The sequence below is a fragment of the Chaetura pelagica genome, unplaced genomic scaffold (assembly GCF_000747805.2).
Source record: "Chaetura pelagica isolate M959 unplaced genomic scaffold, ChaPel_1.0 scaffold135, whole genome shotgun sequence".
Lineage (NCBI taxonomy): Eukaryota > Metazoa > Chordata > Aves > Apodiformes > Apodidae > Chaetura > Chaetura pelagica.
In genome coordinates this window covers 6,276,979-6,290,577 of record NW_009953649.1, presented here as the reverse complement: position 1 = coordinate 6,290,577, position 13,599 = coordinate 6,276,979, and the positions used below count along the sequence as shown (strand labels likewise).

Below are 13,599 nucleotides of genomic sequence, written 5' to 3'. Positions count from 1 at the left end.
AGAATGCATTCATTTTTGTCGTTTCCTAAGACATAAGCAATGCAATAAAATATCAAAAAACAGTGAAATAAAAACCCATAGCAATGGGCTTTGCACACAGAGAAATCACATGCTACAGGATAGGGCAAGTGTTTTCCAAATTCATAGCTTCCACTTTACAGTTTATTTTATAACCTCTACGGTAGCCACTATTAGTAAAGTGCAAGATTTAAGAGTCAAATAATTTTAAAAAACAAACACCAAAAAAAGAAACGCCAAAAACCACTACACACCACCACACCAAAAAGACAACACTCCTTTTTCTTTAGTGTCATTAAGTTCATGGAACAAAACAAAGCTGCCTCCAAGCAGCTGAAAAGATCCTGTTAATTTTGTTCACCTCACTTCTTCCCCACCACATAAATGAGAGCATTATCATTGTTTAATACAAGTTTTAATTGAGTACTGTCACTGGTGGGAAGAAAACTGCAGAACCACTACTTTCCATATCAAACAAAGCAGGTAATTAACAGCTATTCTGGCACAATCCCTTATCACCAAAATACACAACACTGTTCAGTTCTCTCAATGCCAATGCATTGCTTCAACAAAGGAAAGCTGATGTTTCAGGGTCACATTCACTCCTTTAATACACAAGCATAAATTTACTGCTCAGTCAGACACTTATAATTAAACATAAGAAGAATAAAATTCTAATATCCAGACAGGCTTGCATATGAGTGGGATATTTCCCCCTGTAAAGATGATTGCCTTTCATTTTTTGGTTTCAAGTAGCTACAGTTCACTTAGTTTTGATTACATAGCAATTAGATATGCAAATACAAGAGATCTAAAAAAATGCTTTTTCAAATGTCAGATTGTAAGCAATCAAGCTTATTCTTCTCTCCTGTACACACAAGCTATTCATTAAATAGCTATTGTCTTAAAAACATTCCAACAGATTGTGTTTATCAGGGCCTTTAGAAGCAAATATAGGACTGCACATTACTGAGAACATGGCTCATCAGAGAATGAAAATGATCTTACAATTAATTTAATGTATACATGATAGTGGTTAACTAAGTTTGAAGTGAACACCATATTCTTTGGGCCCTCTTACCACTACTGTTATTACCAACACCTAAATGCACTGCATGTTAACAAGAAGTTATTAGCATATTTAGTGACATGTTGGTAATACATTTCACTGCTAAAATTGCAGTATTATTGAATATAATTTTTTTTCACTGTATATGGAATAAAGAAAGCCTTTAAAACTACATGGTCAATATAATTTTGGGAGGAATAGCCATTTTGATCCTTTTTTTTTTTGAGGGCCCACAGATACGCACATAGATTAATTAGTTAAATAGATTAGAACTGCAGACTTAAAATTTCATGCATCTAGATCACATGAGTTTGGTTCTTTGTGGCATATTTCATGAGCCCTCTAGAAGCAGCACACAGTTTCAGAGATGCAAGCAGTGGCAAAGCAACTCTGAAAGAGCCTGAAAAAGCAGAATTGCTGCAATATTAAATGGACTAGTCTATAAAATATTGTTACCTACAACTATGGTCTGCCATGGACAGTTAGAAAACTTGCTCTTGCAAAACTCTAAAGAAGCAAGAACAAAATGGACAGGGTCAGAAGTGTGTCAATTCTTTCTCTAAATGATAACAAAATCACCTCCAAGGTAACAGGAGGGGAAAAAAGATCCCTAAAAGCAAGCCTGTGTTTTCAGTGACTCAGCTCCAAGGAAAAGTAAACAAAGAAAGCAGCTGAAAGAGTTCTTTCCTAAGGCTTAGCTTTCAAGCCAGGTAACTGAAGTAAATAAAATGCTTTCCTAGTTGATTCCATGATTGCCAACCACCCTTCAGGATGTCTCTTGCAGAAACACATCCTTTTTCAAGGTCAGGACATCAGTAAAAATAACAAGAGCTGGCTGACTTGGAGGTCTGTTTGAAAACCTGAAAAAAATCAGTTTAACTCTGAAGCCCAGCTGTATGCCCTGAAACGTTCTGGAAACTCAGATCCAAGGCAAAGCTGTGAAGGCTTTTTACAAGAACTGACATTTATGAGCTAACAGATGAATGTGTGTGACAAATTATCTGACATTTTGAGGGTCTTCAAATTTGCTTCATTTTTCTTCCTTTAAATGTTCAACTTGATTTTATCTTTCCCTCCTCTTGCAATAAAGAAGCCTTAATTTTAGCCCGCCAGTAAGGCAAAACTCACTGCTTGTCAGCTTGCTGTTGTTGCCCATACAATGTTTATATCCCTTCTGCTGCTTTTTCCCTAAGGGTCACTATAAACAACTGTTCAAGCTGCAAATGTAACCTGTGCATTTGAACTCCTTGCCCACAGCCTGATGTAAAGAATGATACTGCTGACAGGAGAACCCAAATATTCCATCCCAGTGGTGCACCTGCAAACCCTCCTCCATCTATTACGTGGGTCTCCAAGTAAGACTTTAGAAGAATCCTTTATCTACTACTGTGAAAGGCCAGAATCTGAATAGAATATGCAAAATGCCAGATCCTTGCCAGCTTCTGCATCTGGCAAGACTGGTGGTGCAGCATGACCCAGTAACATTTGCTATACTTAATAGTCAAACTTGCAAAAACAGGCAATTGAAGTTGATTTAATAGGAACAAAAAACAAGTAACAGGCCAAATATGATTCATTTCAAACCGTTACACTTTACCTGCTAGATTCTTCTGCTTTAAGTCACGAAATATGTATTCAATCAGACTGCAAATAATAGGTCTGAAGACTACAGTAACCAAGTAAAACCAGACTTCCTTAAGACAACTGAAACACAATCAATAGGAAATGTGTTTCTCTCTTCAAAACGTTTGTTTATTCAGGTGTATATAGAAGGCATGGCAAATTCAAAGCATCTGATTTTTATTAAGAAATGGAGAAACATGTTGGGGTTTTTTAAGGCAAGATTAATCTTAAAACTAAATTAACTATTCCATAAAGGTGCATTTTAAGTTAAACTGAACTTACAATTTAAAAGACTGGTTACTGAAAAATTCCACTTGTCAGGATGCAAAAAAAAAAAAATGTTGGTAGTTACAACAGCCTTGTCTCCTCACCAAGTATTGACCAATTTAAAAGTTAACTTCAGGATTTCAAGCCACATTAATAACTATGAAAGCCACAAAATAATAAATTTTTTTGGAAAAGAAAAAATGCTGAGAACTGGAAGACTGTATCCATGCTTTGGACAGGATTTTGGGAACTGTTTCCAGAGCTTCAGACTGCAGAGACACGTACACCATGGAGACTGTATCAAGAAAGGGCAGGAGACTAAAAAGACCACTTTTCAGCTTTTCATTTGTAACAGTAGAGGTGTGATTTTGTTTGCTATCAAGTTTTTTTAAGATAAATTGCTATCAACAGTGTTAAACAAATCCAGTAAAGAAAATCAACACACAAATTAATGAAAAAAACCCACTCAATTAAATAACCAAGACATCCAATTTCTTTATGCCTCCATGAAACACTATCCTCACTGGAAACAGTGGTCAGAACAATAGGGAAATATCGGGGAAAAAATTAACAACTTCACCAGACTTACTAACCACAGGAAAAAAAATCTTTGTAATTTCCACAGTAAGTATTATATCCAAACATGTAGGTTATATTCACTCACTGGCCACATGCCATATCAAGGTATTCAGTTAACTGGCTGTTCTTTGTTTTGAAGAAAATTTCTGTCTGTTTGTGCATAGAAAACCACCTACTAGCATTCTTGAAAAATAATGCATAAAAGCCAGGACAGTCTGGTTCATAATTACATTGCCTATTTTACTTATGTCAGGAATAAAAATATTTTCAAGAATTCTAGTTGAGATACCAATTAATCTTAACCTTTACTTTTTACTCATTCCTCATGTGTCATCTACAAATTACCCACAGAAACCTCTAGGCAACGCTGGCATCTACTGTCCACACTTGTTCACATCCTCCACATCTATTCAAAAGCTACTGCATTCAGAGTTCATGTTCCAGAAACTTCAAGGCAAGTAAACTGTTAAAATGTACTGATCACTCTGATTCTTAGGAAATATTTTTTATGGTATTTTTGCTGTTGGATTTTTTTCTTCCCTTTCAGGTGGTCTTCTGTATATTAAATTATTTTAACTGTTAATTAGTTAGTAGCGTACGTCTGACATTTACGTTCTTATGCCTCATGTTATATTTCTTGCTTGAATTAGTCAAGTCCCCTAGTTGCAACACTGTTTTAACTCCAGTGTTTATATAATAGACTACCTTGAAGCAAATAAAGAAGTGCTGCCAGAAGACAAAAGTCAGTTCAGTGCACCTTCATGGCATCTCATCATATTTTCAGAGGCATGAAGAACCATGGAAATTAACCCTCCTTTTATGATAATGATTTAAAAAGCACATGACCATGCAGAAGTAGGTCAGCAAGGACCAAGATGGAAAAAGACATCCAGAGAGTAACCCTCTTGAGAACTAAGAGGAACCATACGCCAAAGAAAGGAAAATTAATATAACTTATGAAACAAGAGAGACATTAATGAAAGACAACCAAAAAAATCCCCCACATATATATATTGACCTATTTCAAAACAAAAGGAATAGGAACATTGAGAGATTCATGATCCTGCAAAGACTGAAATAAAAAAAATCTCCCATAGCTCTTTCTGTGAAATAGAACTGCTCTGTACATCACTTTGGATGGCTCTTTACACTGCTGTGCATTGCCCAGAAATATTACTTTTTCACACATTAAAATATCCTTGTGCTTCCCAGCAGCTCTGTGGCAAATTCATGGCACTCTTGTACCAGCTGCATACCTCCTCTCTGTACTCATTTCATCCATTCTCATCAATTCTAGAACATCTAATGAAAGCAACCAATAATTTTATATTCCCATTGTTTCCTTAGAGCCAGAGTCTTGCTTTTACTTCAGCTGTCAATTACTCCATTCTGTCAGCCACATGTGAGTTACTCCCCAGATGAAGTAACTCTTCTGCAGGTTTTACTTTCAACACTCCAAACCAGCCTAACATTTCCTTAATTTCAGGCTACTAAGGTTAGAGAACAAGATTTTGCTTGTCTTCTAGTAAAATAGTACTGAACTTATTTATGATCCAAATGACATTCAATAATCACTCATAAAAACAAATTCATCAAGGAAGCATGAATACTAATTGTTGTGTGTGTTTTATAGCAAATTTGCGGCACTTAACAATCAAGTCAGATAATTTACACAGATGTCAGTTATACAGTCTCCAATTAAGTTCAGTACAGGCCATTAATAAGTACCTAGGTAAAGGAGTTACCAGTGATAACATCCATTTTAATTCAAGTCATGGGAAGACAAAAAGAGTCTTCCTATCACTCTCAATAAGATTGCTAAATATGACTCTAAGGAGCCATATCCAGGATGGTAAACAACAACCTGCATACTGCTTGCTGGCAGCTCTCCAAAAGCATATCAAGTACCAAGAGCTGCCAAGAACTGTCACTTACTTGGGGAATACATAAGCATGCTGTTTGCCTCACTGAATCGACACGTTCAGCCTCCGTTTCTGCTTTTAAGTAGACTCAGTCTTCATTGCAGGGAAATTCCTGTGAGCCTCAAACCAAGTAAGGTCTTTCCCGCACAGAAATCCAAGCACAGTTTCAAAGTAAACACCTCAAAAAGCAACCCCTAACACAAACTACTTCTGGTAAGCAAGTGTATACTATCACAACATTAATTCTTAACAAAGTTCCAAAAAAGCCATTCACATACCGAACATGAAAATACCCTCTGAAGGGCAGCCCAACAGGTTATAGTTATAGACTAGAAAAATCTAGAATCTAGAAAGATTAAAAGGTGCTGACAAATGAGAAAGGTGGTAAAGTCTGCAAAACCACTAGGCTTCAGCGCCTTTTCACATTATATAGGAAAATATGTCTTAATAGGATTATAATCTGCCCAAAGCTGCAACTTCATGTTGAGTCTATGCAAAAATACATCCAATATATACTGGACGTATTCAGTATGCAGCCAATAAAATGCAAAGGTATGTATGAAACAAACCTATCTAAAAGATGCACTGCATCACACACCTATCAGTAATACTTTCTGAGAGACTAATATTGCTTTGCAGTAATTCTTAAGGCCCTCAGGCACCTACATTTTTTCTATCTTGAAAAAAAAAATAAAATCATTCTGTACTTGAAAGTTAAAAGGGTTTCTCAGACTGTCCTAAAACTTTAGGAAAACATTTTCTTGTAAAATTCACATTCCTATATGTAACTAAGCTAAGACTGTCTACGCTGTATTGTCCACTACTGTCCATGTGAACTGAACACCTTTTACTTACAGATGTATGCAAGTAAATTTACAAAGATGATACTTTAGAAACTCTGGACTACAAAAACCCCATAAAGAGACTTAGAAGGAGTCAATCTTCTGTCAGGAGTAGCATCTGTTACTTCAACATTGCTGCCTTTTGAATTTTCTGAAGCATCATTTCTACTAGTCAGCCTTTAGCATTTAATTATGTAATGAAATCATTAACTTCCTGAAAGGATTTTTTTTTCTCTCCTGATTTTTTTTTTTTTATACTATTAGTTAATAGTGTAAATTCTTCTCTGTCCAGAGGGTCTCTGCTCTCAGACTATCAGGATTTAGCTCAAGAGACTTCAGTTTTGTGGGTAAAAAGAGAAAAAAAAAAACAAAACCACAAAAAAACCATACTACAGCAGTTCTCTAATAAAAAATAATAACAATAAAAACCAGATTTACAACTCCTCCTGCATTCAAAGTGGTTACAAATGCAATAAAGGTTTTTAAATTAGAATAGAATAGCCTATTTTCTGAAGTACTCTCTAAAAAAAATATTAGCTTACAAGCAACCAAAATTATTTTCATTACATCTTATGTTTTAAAATTAACCTCTAGAAAGGCAAAGTATATTCTTAAACAGGCTTGGATTCTAATCTAGAGGATTTTTCTCCATCACACAGCTGCATATAAATTATTTTACAGTTTAATATGGTACAATCTTCACTGTGTATTACAACAGCAGTTGTGATATGATGAATATGTAAGTTTAGTAGTACCTTTAATGGGAATAAGACTTTTTTTGTCTAAAGAACAAAAGACCAATTACTACAATGGTCAAAAATTAAGTATGAAGTTGTGATGAATCAATTTGAGAAATCAAAACTGCAGTAGATTCAGGAACTTACTGTAAAGGTAACACGTCAGTCTTAGCTGAGCAGCCTGCTCTTACAATGACTTTTAATGTCTAGTCAGAGAAGTGGATAGCAACTACAATGTAACCATCAGATTACAGTCCTTAAACAGACAAGTTGCAGCTTTCTTGTGCAACAGAAGTTACCAAAACACAATCCCTGATGTCCGACCTGGTGAATTGTCACTTCACACTGCCTCAGTCAACAAGATTCCACTAAGTCAATGTCAATTAATTTTAACAAATAATACACTTAATCATGGATATGGCTAGTTCTAAATGTAAAAATAAGCATCAGGCCTCCAGAAACTCCACTTGCACTGACAGAAAGAGAATTTTAAATAATAGTAACAACAACAATAATAATAACAACTTTTATTATTATTTTTAAAGGACTAATTCTATTAACGTATTATGCATTTGGACTTGCTTTTCACTTTCATCTGCTGATGTCCCCCATCACTTTATTTTTTATTCTGTTATTCCTAATGGTACTGACAAATACTCAAAAACCCACTTTTGCAACTACTTACAGAATTTTAGGGGGTTTTGTCATTCAAAACCATGGCCATGATTTCTCAATACAGATATATTGTGTGTGGAGGCAAATTTCAGAGGAAATAACAGGCATGAGCCATGCAATTTACTCCTAAAAGGCAAGAATAATGATGGCTAATCAACATTTAATTCTGAAGCACAGAACAACTTGACTATTTGCTACCACATGCTAAGTATATTCCATTTCAACATGTGTCAGCACCATAGTTGTATCATTTGTTCACACACAGTACTTTTCACAGAATGCAAAAGTTGAGTGTAATAGGGCTTTTTTAACACACCTCTGTCCTGGTTTGAGCCTGGCTTGTCAAACCATGACAACCACAAAGTACATATTACTTAACATTAGTAACTTCATCTGTAAGCTAAACTGAATGTTTGTTAAGACCTTCCATTGGAAATCAAAGTGTATCTGATGATATTTAGGAGACTGAATAGTATTACATTGCAGATATATAATACTTCAATTCTATGCAGCATGTAAATGCTGCCTGCCTTTCTCTTTGAAATAATCTATTTTAAAAAAATAATTCTGTGTGCCATAATAAGATGCTTCCTCATGTAAGAAAAACAAACCATGCCATCTCCTTACACACTGTTCTAGAGAAGATTCTTGACTAAAGGTAGGAAAATTTGGGGAAAAAACACGTCACTGACCAACTCTGCCACAAGCCAGCAGCCTGATGTCTTTAAGGATGCATAACCCCCTAAGTGAGATAACGGCAGTAAATGGTTCAAGAGCACAGAGCTGAGTTCCCATGGGTGTGTCAATGTTGGTTTTATGGAATTCATGTCAGACTAGAGAGATGATAAAAAACAATGTTTTGCTTATCCACCATTGAACTGTCTACCTTTTTATTAAGCAGTATTGTTTGATTGGTTTGAAAACTGGTAAGTTTTCCTCACAACCTAATGAGCTGTGCATTCAGACTAAGCAAAAAATGCCTTGGTCTTAATAAAGTCACACATTCATTAGCTTTTGATGAACGTCTGCAACCCCTCTTCCCTCCTCAATAATCTCCTTCAAGTACCTTCAGGCTCTAATCACAATATTCTCAGTAATTAAGGTTTTGATTTTAAATTTGTCTAAAGCTGCCTAGAGAGATGTTCTGATTACCAGATGAGCCTCAGACATATAATTTGAGGATTTCCCTTGCTTTCTGGGGAAAATCTATCCACAAGTTTCAAGATTTTATTCTAGTTTAAGTGATTTGGCAATTTGACAGAGATTTCTAATTCATTACTTCCGTTTGTAGGCTCACACAGAAGAGTAAAATTTCCCACACCAAATCCAGGTGTATTATTTTCTAGCATGTCAGTATATGTATTTTCCGTTGGATTCTGCAACCAGTAGCAAGATAAGAAACCAAGATGGACAGTTTGCTCTAGAAAATGGCATTCAGTACCATGTAGCTGTCACATTACAGATTGACACTGGTTAAGTAATTAGCTCCTTCCCACATCCAATAATGTTTCTTTTATAACTAGCACTAGGTCATCAGGCTGGTGGTTATGAAATAACATACAAAATATAGATACAAATTAGCTTGCATTTCTTCTCTCCTCCAAATGTCAAAGCAATTCATTTGAAAAAAAAAACCAACAAAAAACTGGAAAAACCTTGAATACTCCCTTTTCTAAATAATCTTGATCCTATATGAAAGGGTTTTAAAAAACAATATAACCTGACATTCTATGAAAGAACACTATTACTTCTGTTTTTTATACTTCAAAATGCATTAGCATTTTGAAGCAGAACCTGCAAAGATGTCCCTTCAGAAAATAAAAGATGGTCATCATTAAAAGGCAGTGACTGCTAAGGTAGTAGGTCATCTTGCACTGCAAGACTAAGGAGTAAATCTGCAAGTATAATTAATCAGGAAAAGACACAAGCCAATAGCAAGAAATTTACTTGCTCACTAAACTAAAAAACATCACTCATTCTTATTTCAGTCTGTTTGTGATCATCAGCTAAATACACCTTCCAAAACTTTTTATTTTTAGAAGAAACATCTTAAGAGATGCATCCCAAACTGCATCATAACCAATGATTATTAAATTCCTCCTTTGCAGTAACAATGGTATAGCAATAAAAAGTCCAGTCTGAAAAAAGCAGAACTACTGACTAATACTAATCACCTCAGGAGAGCAAAAGAGCTACAGAAAAATTAGGAATGGATAGCGTGAAAACAGGTTTTATCAACACTAGTTTGCGATCAATATGATACTACTTGGTATTAAAATATATTTATTATTATATCATTCACGTCTGTTAAACTACTTAACATTCAACATTAACCACAGTATTATCTCATGAAATCATCAATGGTCAAGTACTCTGTGTTCCAAAAATAACAAGACTACTTAGAAGAGATAATGGGCATTAAAGTGCTCACTGGATCAGTTTTTAATGTGCACAAAGCTCTAGCTGATCTGGCATACCAAACTTGTCCTTGTTGAAGACAGATTGCCTTTTCTTACTAAACTCCAGAAAAACCTGGTGACTCATACTCAGAAGGTCTCAGCTTCTCTAATTTTTTTCTCAAACTCCAGTAACTCACACTGCCTATTCTCCTTTGAATAGCTACCAAAAAAAAGAAAACTGGGGAGACCGAGGGCAATCAGCCTCAATATACCACTTCCCAAGGCAGTAAACCTGTTCGTGAAATGAGTCCCCACAGGAGGGGAGAGGTTCTGAAGCACAGTGGTGGGAAGTCATAGGCACCTAGCAAAAGATCATCTGGATGTGGTCACAGGTAACCTGTTTTAGATGACTCTGTTTGAGGAGAGGTGTTAGACAACAGAACCTCCTGAGGTGCCTTCCAACATCCACCATTCTGTGATTCTGTAACAGACATTTCACAAACTCGAAGACCAACATGAATGTTGAACAGACAGGTCAGAAGATGTGGTAGTGACCAAAAAAGACTGCAGAGATTGTGTTCATCCCAGCAGGCAGCTGAGAGTAACAAGACACATGGTACATGAACACATACTACAGTGGCTGGTGATGTTTAAGTACCCACCCTGCTGACAACACAGAAACAGAACATTTTTGGTAGCTGAACAAACTTTTAAGCACTCACTTCTTTCTAAGGTATCAGTACTTGTCTTCAAAATTGATAGTTTGAGAATTCATTAATTGCAAACTAAATTTTTGTATATCCCACATAGTGAAGATTTACTTTCTTACACATGCAACAAAATGTCTTAATGTCTAATTAATCTACCAGCTAAAAGGTGGTGGCTTTCATGAGTAGATCAAATACTTTTCTCTTATTGAAACAAGTTCTATTTGCCCATGTACAGTTTAAAGCCTCCTAACAGTAGTACTCGTTTACATGTTAAATGTCAATATGACACTGAAGATGACTCTAACCTGAAAAGTGCAATTTCCTTATTTACATGGACAGAGCATGTATATTACAGTACAGGGCAAGGAACAGCCCTAATTACACTGCAGCACAACCTGACTGCAAAACTGTCCTGGTTTTAGCCAGGATGAAGCCACTTTTCCTTTTGCTGATTTTTTTTTTTTTTTCCCCCTTAGTGAACTTTCTTTAAACTAGCAAAATGTTCCAGCTAAGACTGATAACAAATGCTGGAATGTCCATGCTACTGCAAGGACTCCAAGGGCACGTCTTTGCTCTGCTGGCTCAGACACTATGGGGAGATCCATGACCCCCCCGTAGGAGGCTGAGTTAGACAGACAGCAAAACTGGCCAGAGATATTCCATTCCATATATCTACATAAGCTCAGAGAAAGGTCAGAAATCACAGAAGACAACTTCCTTCCTGCTTCTTCCTCCCTTCTCTTCCCTCCATGGCAGGCGTCCCGGGAGGACTCCATCCATCCATCAGGGTTGACTCCTAGGCTCGAGCTCTCCTGACCCTCATCACTCTGCTTTCTCTGGCAGCTCCAGCACTTTTCGGGACTGTTCCCAGCTAAGGAGACTGCTGTGGGAGTTGCTGGGGGTGGAGGAAGGCAAGAAGCTTTTGCACATTCCTGAACACATTTGTTTATAACTGTATATATTTTCTTTTATCATTAGTGTTTAATTAAAGCTGTCTAGTTTAGTTTTCAATCCAGAGCATCTCTCTCCTCATTCTCTCTCTCCTTCCCTACCTGGGTGGGAGGGGATCAAGAGCATTATTGTCAATCCTGAGTCAAACGGTGACAAAAACAAATCCAGAAACAGCGGATCTTGGTTCACTTGGACAGAATTCACTGCCAGAGACATAGTAGATATTTTTTCCTATCCATACCACTTGCATAAATCACTACTTTGGTGTTTCAGTACAAGACAGTTATTAAGAACACCCTTCAGGTTAACAGCTCTTCCTTAGAAAAATACATTTCACTTCAATTTTTACCTTTAACTTGTGAATCATTACACAATTAGAAGTTAGTTATTATTGAATAATACTCTATAATTGCTAATTAGACTCCCAATTGCACCATTACAGAGCATACACATTTAACATTTTTAGGTTAGGCTTTGTAATTTACTAAGTCTGTAAAAACACTTAATAATGAAAAAGCACATAGTAAGAACACAACAAATAAGAGAGACATAAGCTTACCCCTCAGTTAGGAAATAAAACTATGCATCTGAAACTACACTACCTTTCAAGAGCTTACCTTCTTTTTGTCCCTCATTGAGCCCTTCCCTCGGACCATTATCTTGCATCCTGTTTCTGCCTCAAGCTGTTTAGCTGTTAGTCCTCTGGGCCCAAGGATTCTTCCAACAAAGTTAAACTGGTGGGAAAAATAAAATATTATTTCTATAAAAGCAAATAAACAAAATAAATTTTAACAAGATGTATTTCTGTCTCTAAGATGTCAAGTGCTCACCAATTTAGAACAATACAATAAATTTCTAAGGTTAAAGAACGAGGTAAGTATGATTTTCATACAATAGATACCTATGTGACTCCTACATTGAGGGGTATAAGTTTCAGGTGGAAATAGTTTTTAAAGTTTAACATCTGGTAGTCCAGGACCCTGGTAGTCCTACTTTCCTCTTCATTAAGTCACATGAGCTCTTACAGAAACCACAAACTCACCACTAACATCATAAGACATGCTCACTGGTAGGCCAACAATGTGCATCACACCATGGAAACAGGTTCTGGCTGTGTGACCAGAGACACACACAACTTCCACATGGTGGGACTGATTGGTTGACAGTCCCCTAATGGCATGGGTCTTTCAAGAAAGGCCCCTAGGCCTACTGTTCATTTGCTCCCTGCCTACAGCTAAGGAATCTGCAGATAATCTTCACCCTTCAGTGCTGTTCTGTTGAGCTTCATCTAGCCAGCACACTGCTGACTGGTCACCTGTATCTACAGAAACTCTTCTTTCTTTACTTTATTTACCCATTTTTTGCCACAAATATGTATATATATAAAAAAAAATATGTATATATATACAGACACGTGACAAAAGCACGTCATTTTTTGTACGTTTTATGCTTTACTCAACTGCGCATACAAATAGAGCAAGTAATTCATGTTTAGTTGGCTAACTTTAATATGAGCAGACAAGCCCTTGCCTATACCTAGCACACCAATACTACCATTTAGCCCTATACAACATTATTTCCTAGTTATTTTCTAGGATTTTTTTCCATATCATTACTTTCGATCACACATTCCGGAAATTATTACATATATTAAGAAGTACTAAGCGAAGGTAACATGTTCTTCATAGAGCAGCTCTTCGCAACTACTACAGTACAAAGATTAATCACCAGGTTCAAAGGATGCATAAACCTAGAAATTTCAGACTAAAGATTGAATTCAAGGGAGATAAGACAACAAAAAAATGCA

At 36.3% G+C, this 13,599-nt stretch overlaps 1 protein-coding gene across 4 annotated transcripts in view; it reads right to left on the bottom strand.

The window, feature by feature from the left end:
- Positions 1 to 13,599, bottom strand: part of QKI (QKI, KH domain containing, RNA binding) — a 106,668-nt gene that overhangs the window by 71,434 nt on the left and 21,635 nt on the right. For all 4 annotated transcript variants that reach the window (XM_009999997.1, XM_009999996.1, XM_009999998.1 and 1 more), the window contains exon 2: positions 12,410 to 12,526. In XM_009999997.1, the coding sequence (XP_009998299.1) occupies positions 12,410 to 12,526 (117 nt within the window). The remainder of the gene's footprint in view (positions 1 to 12,409; positions 12,527 to 13,599) is intronic.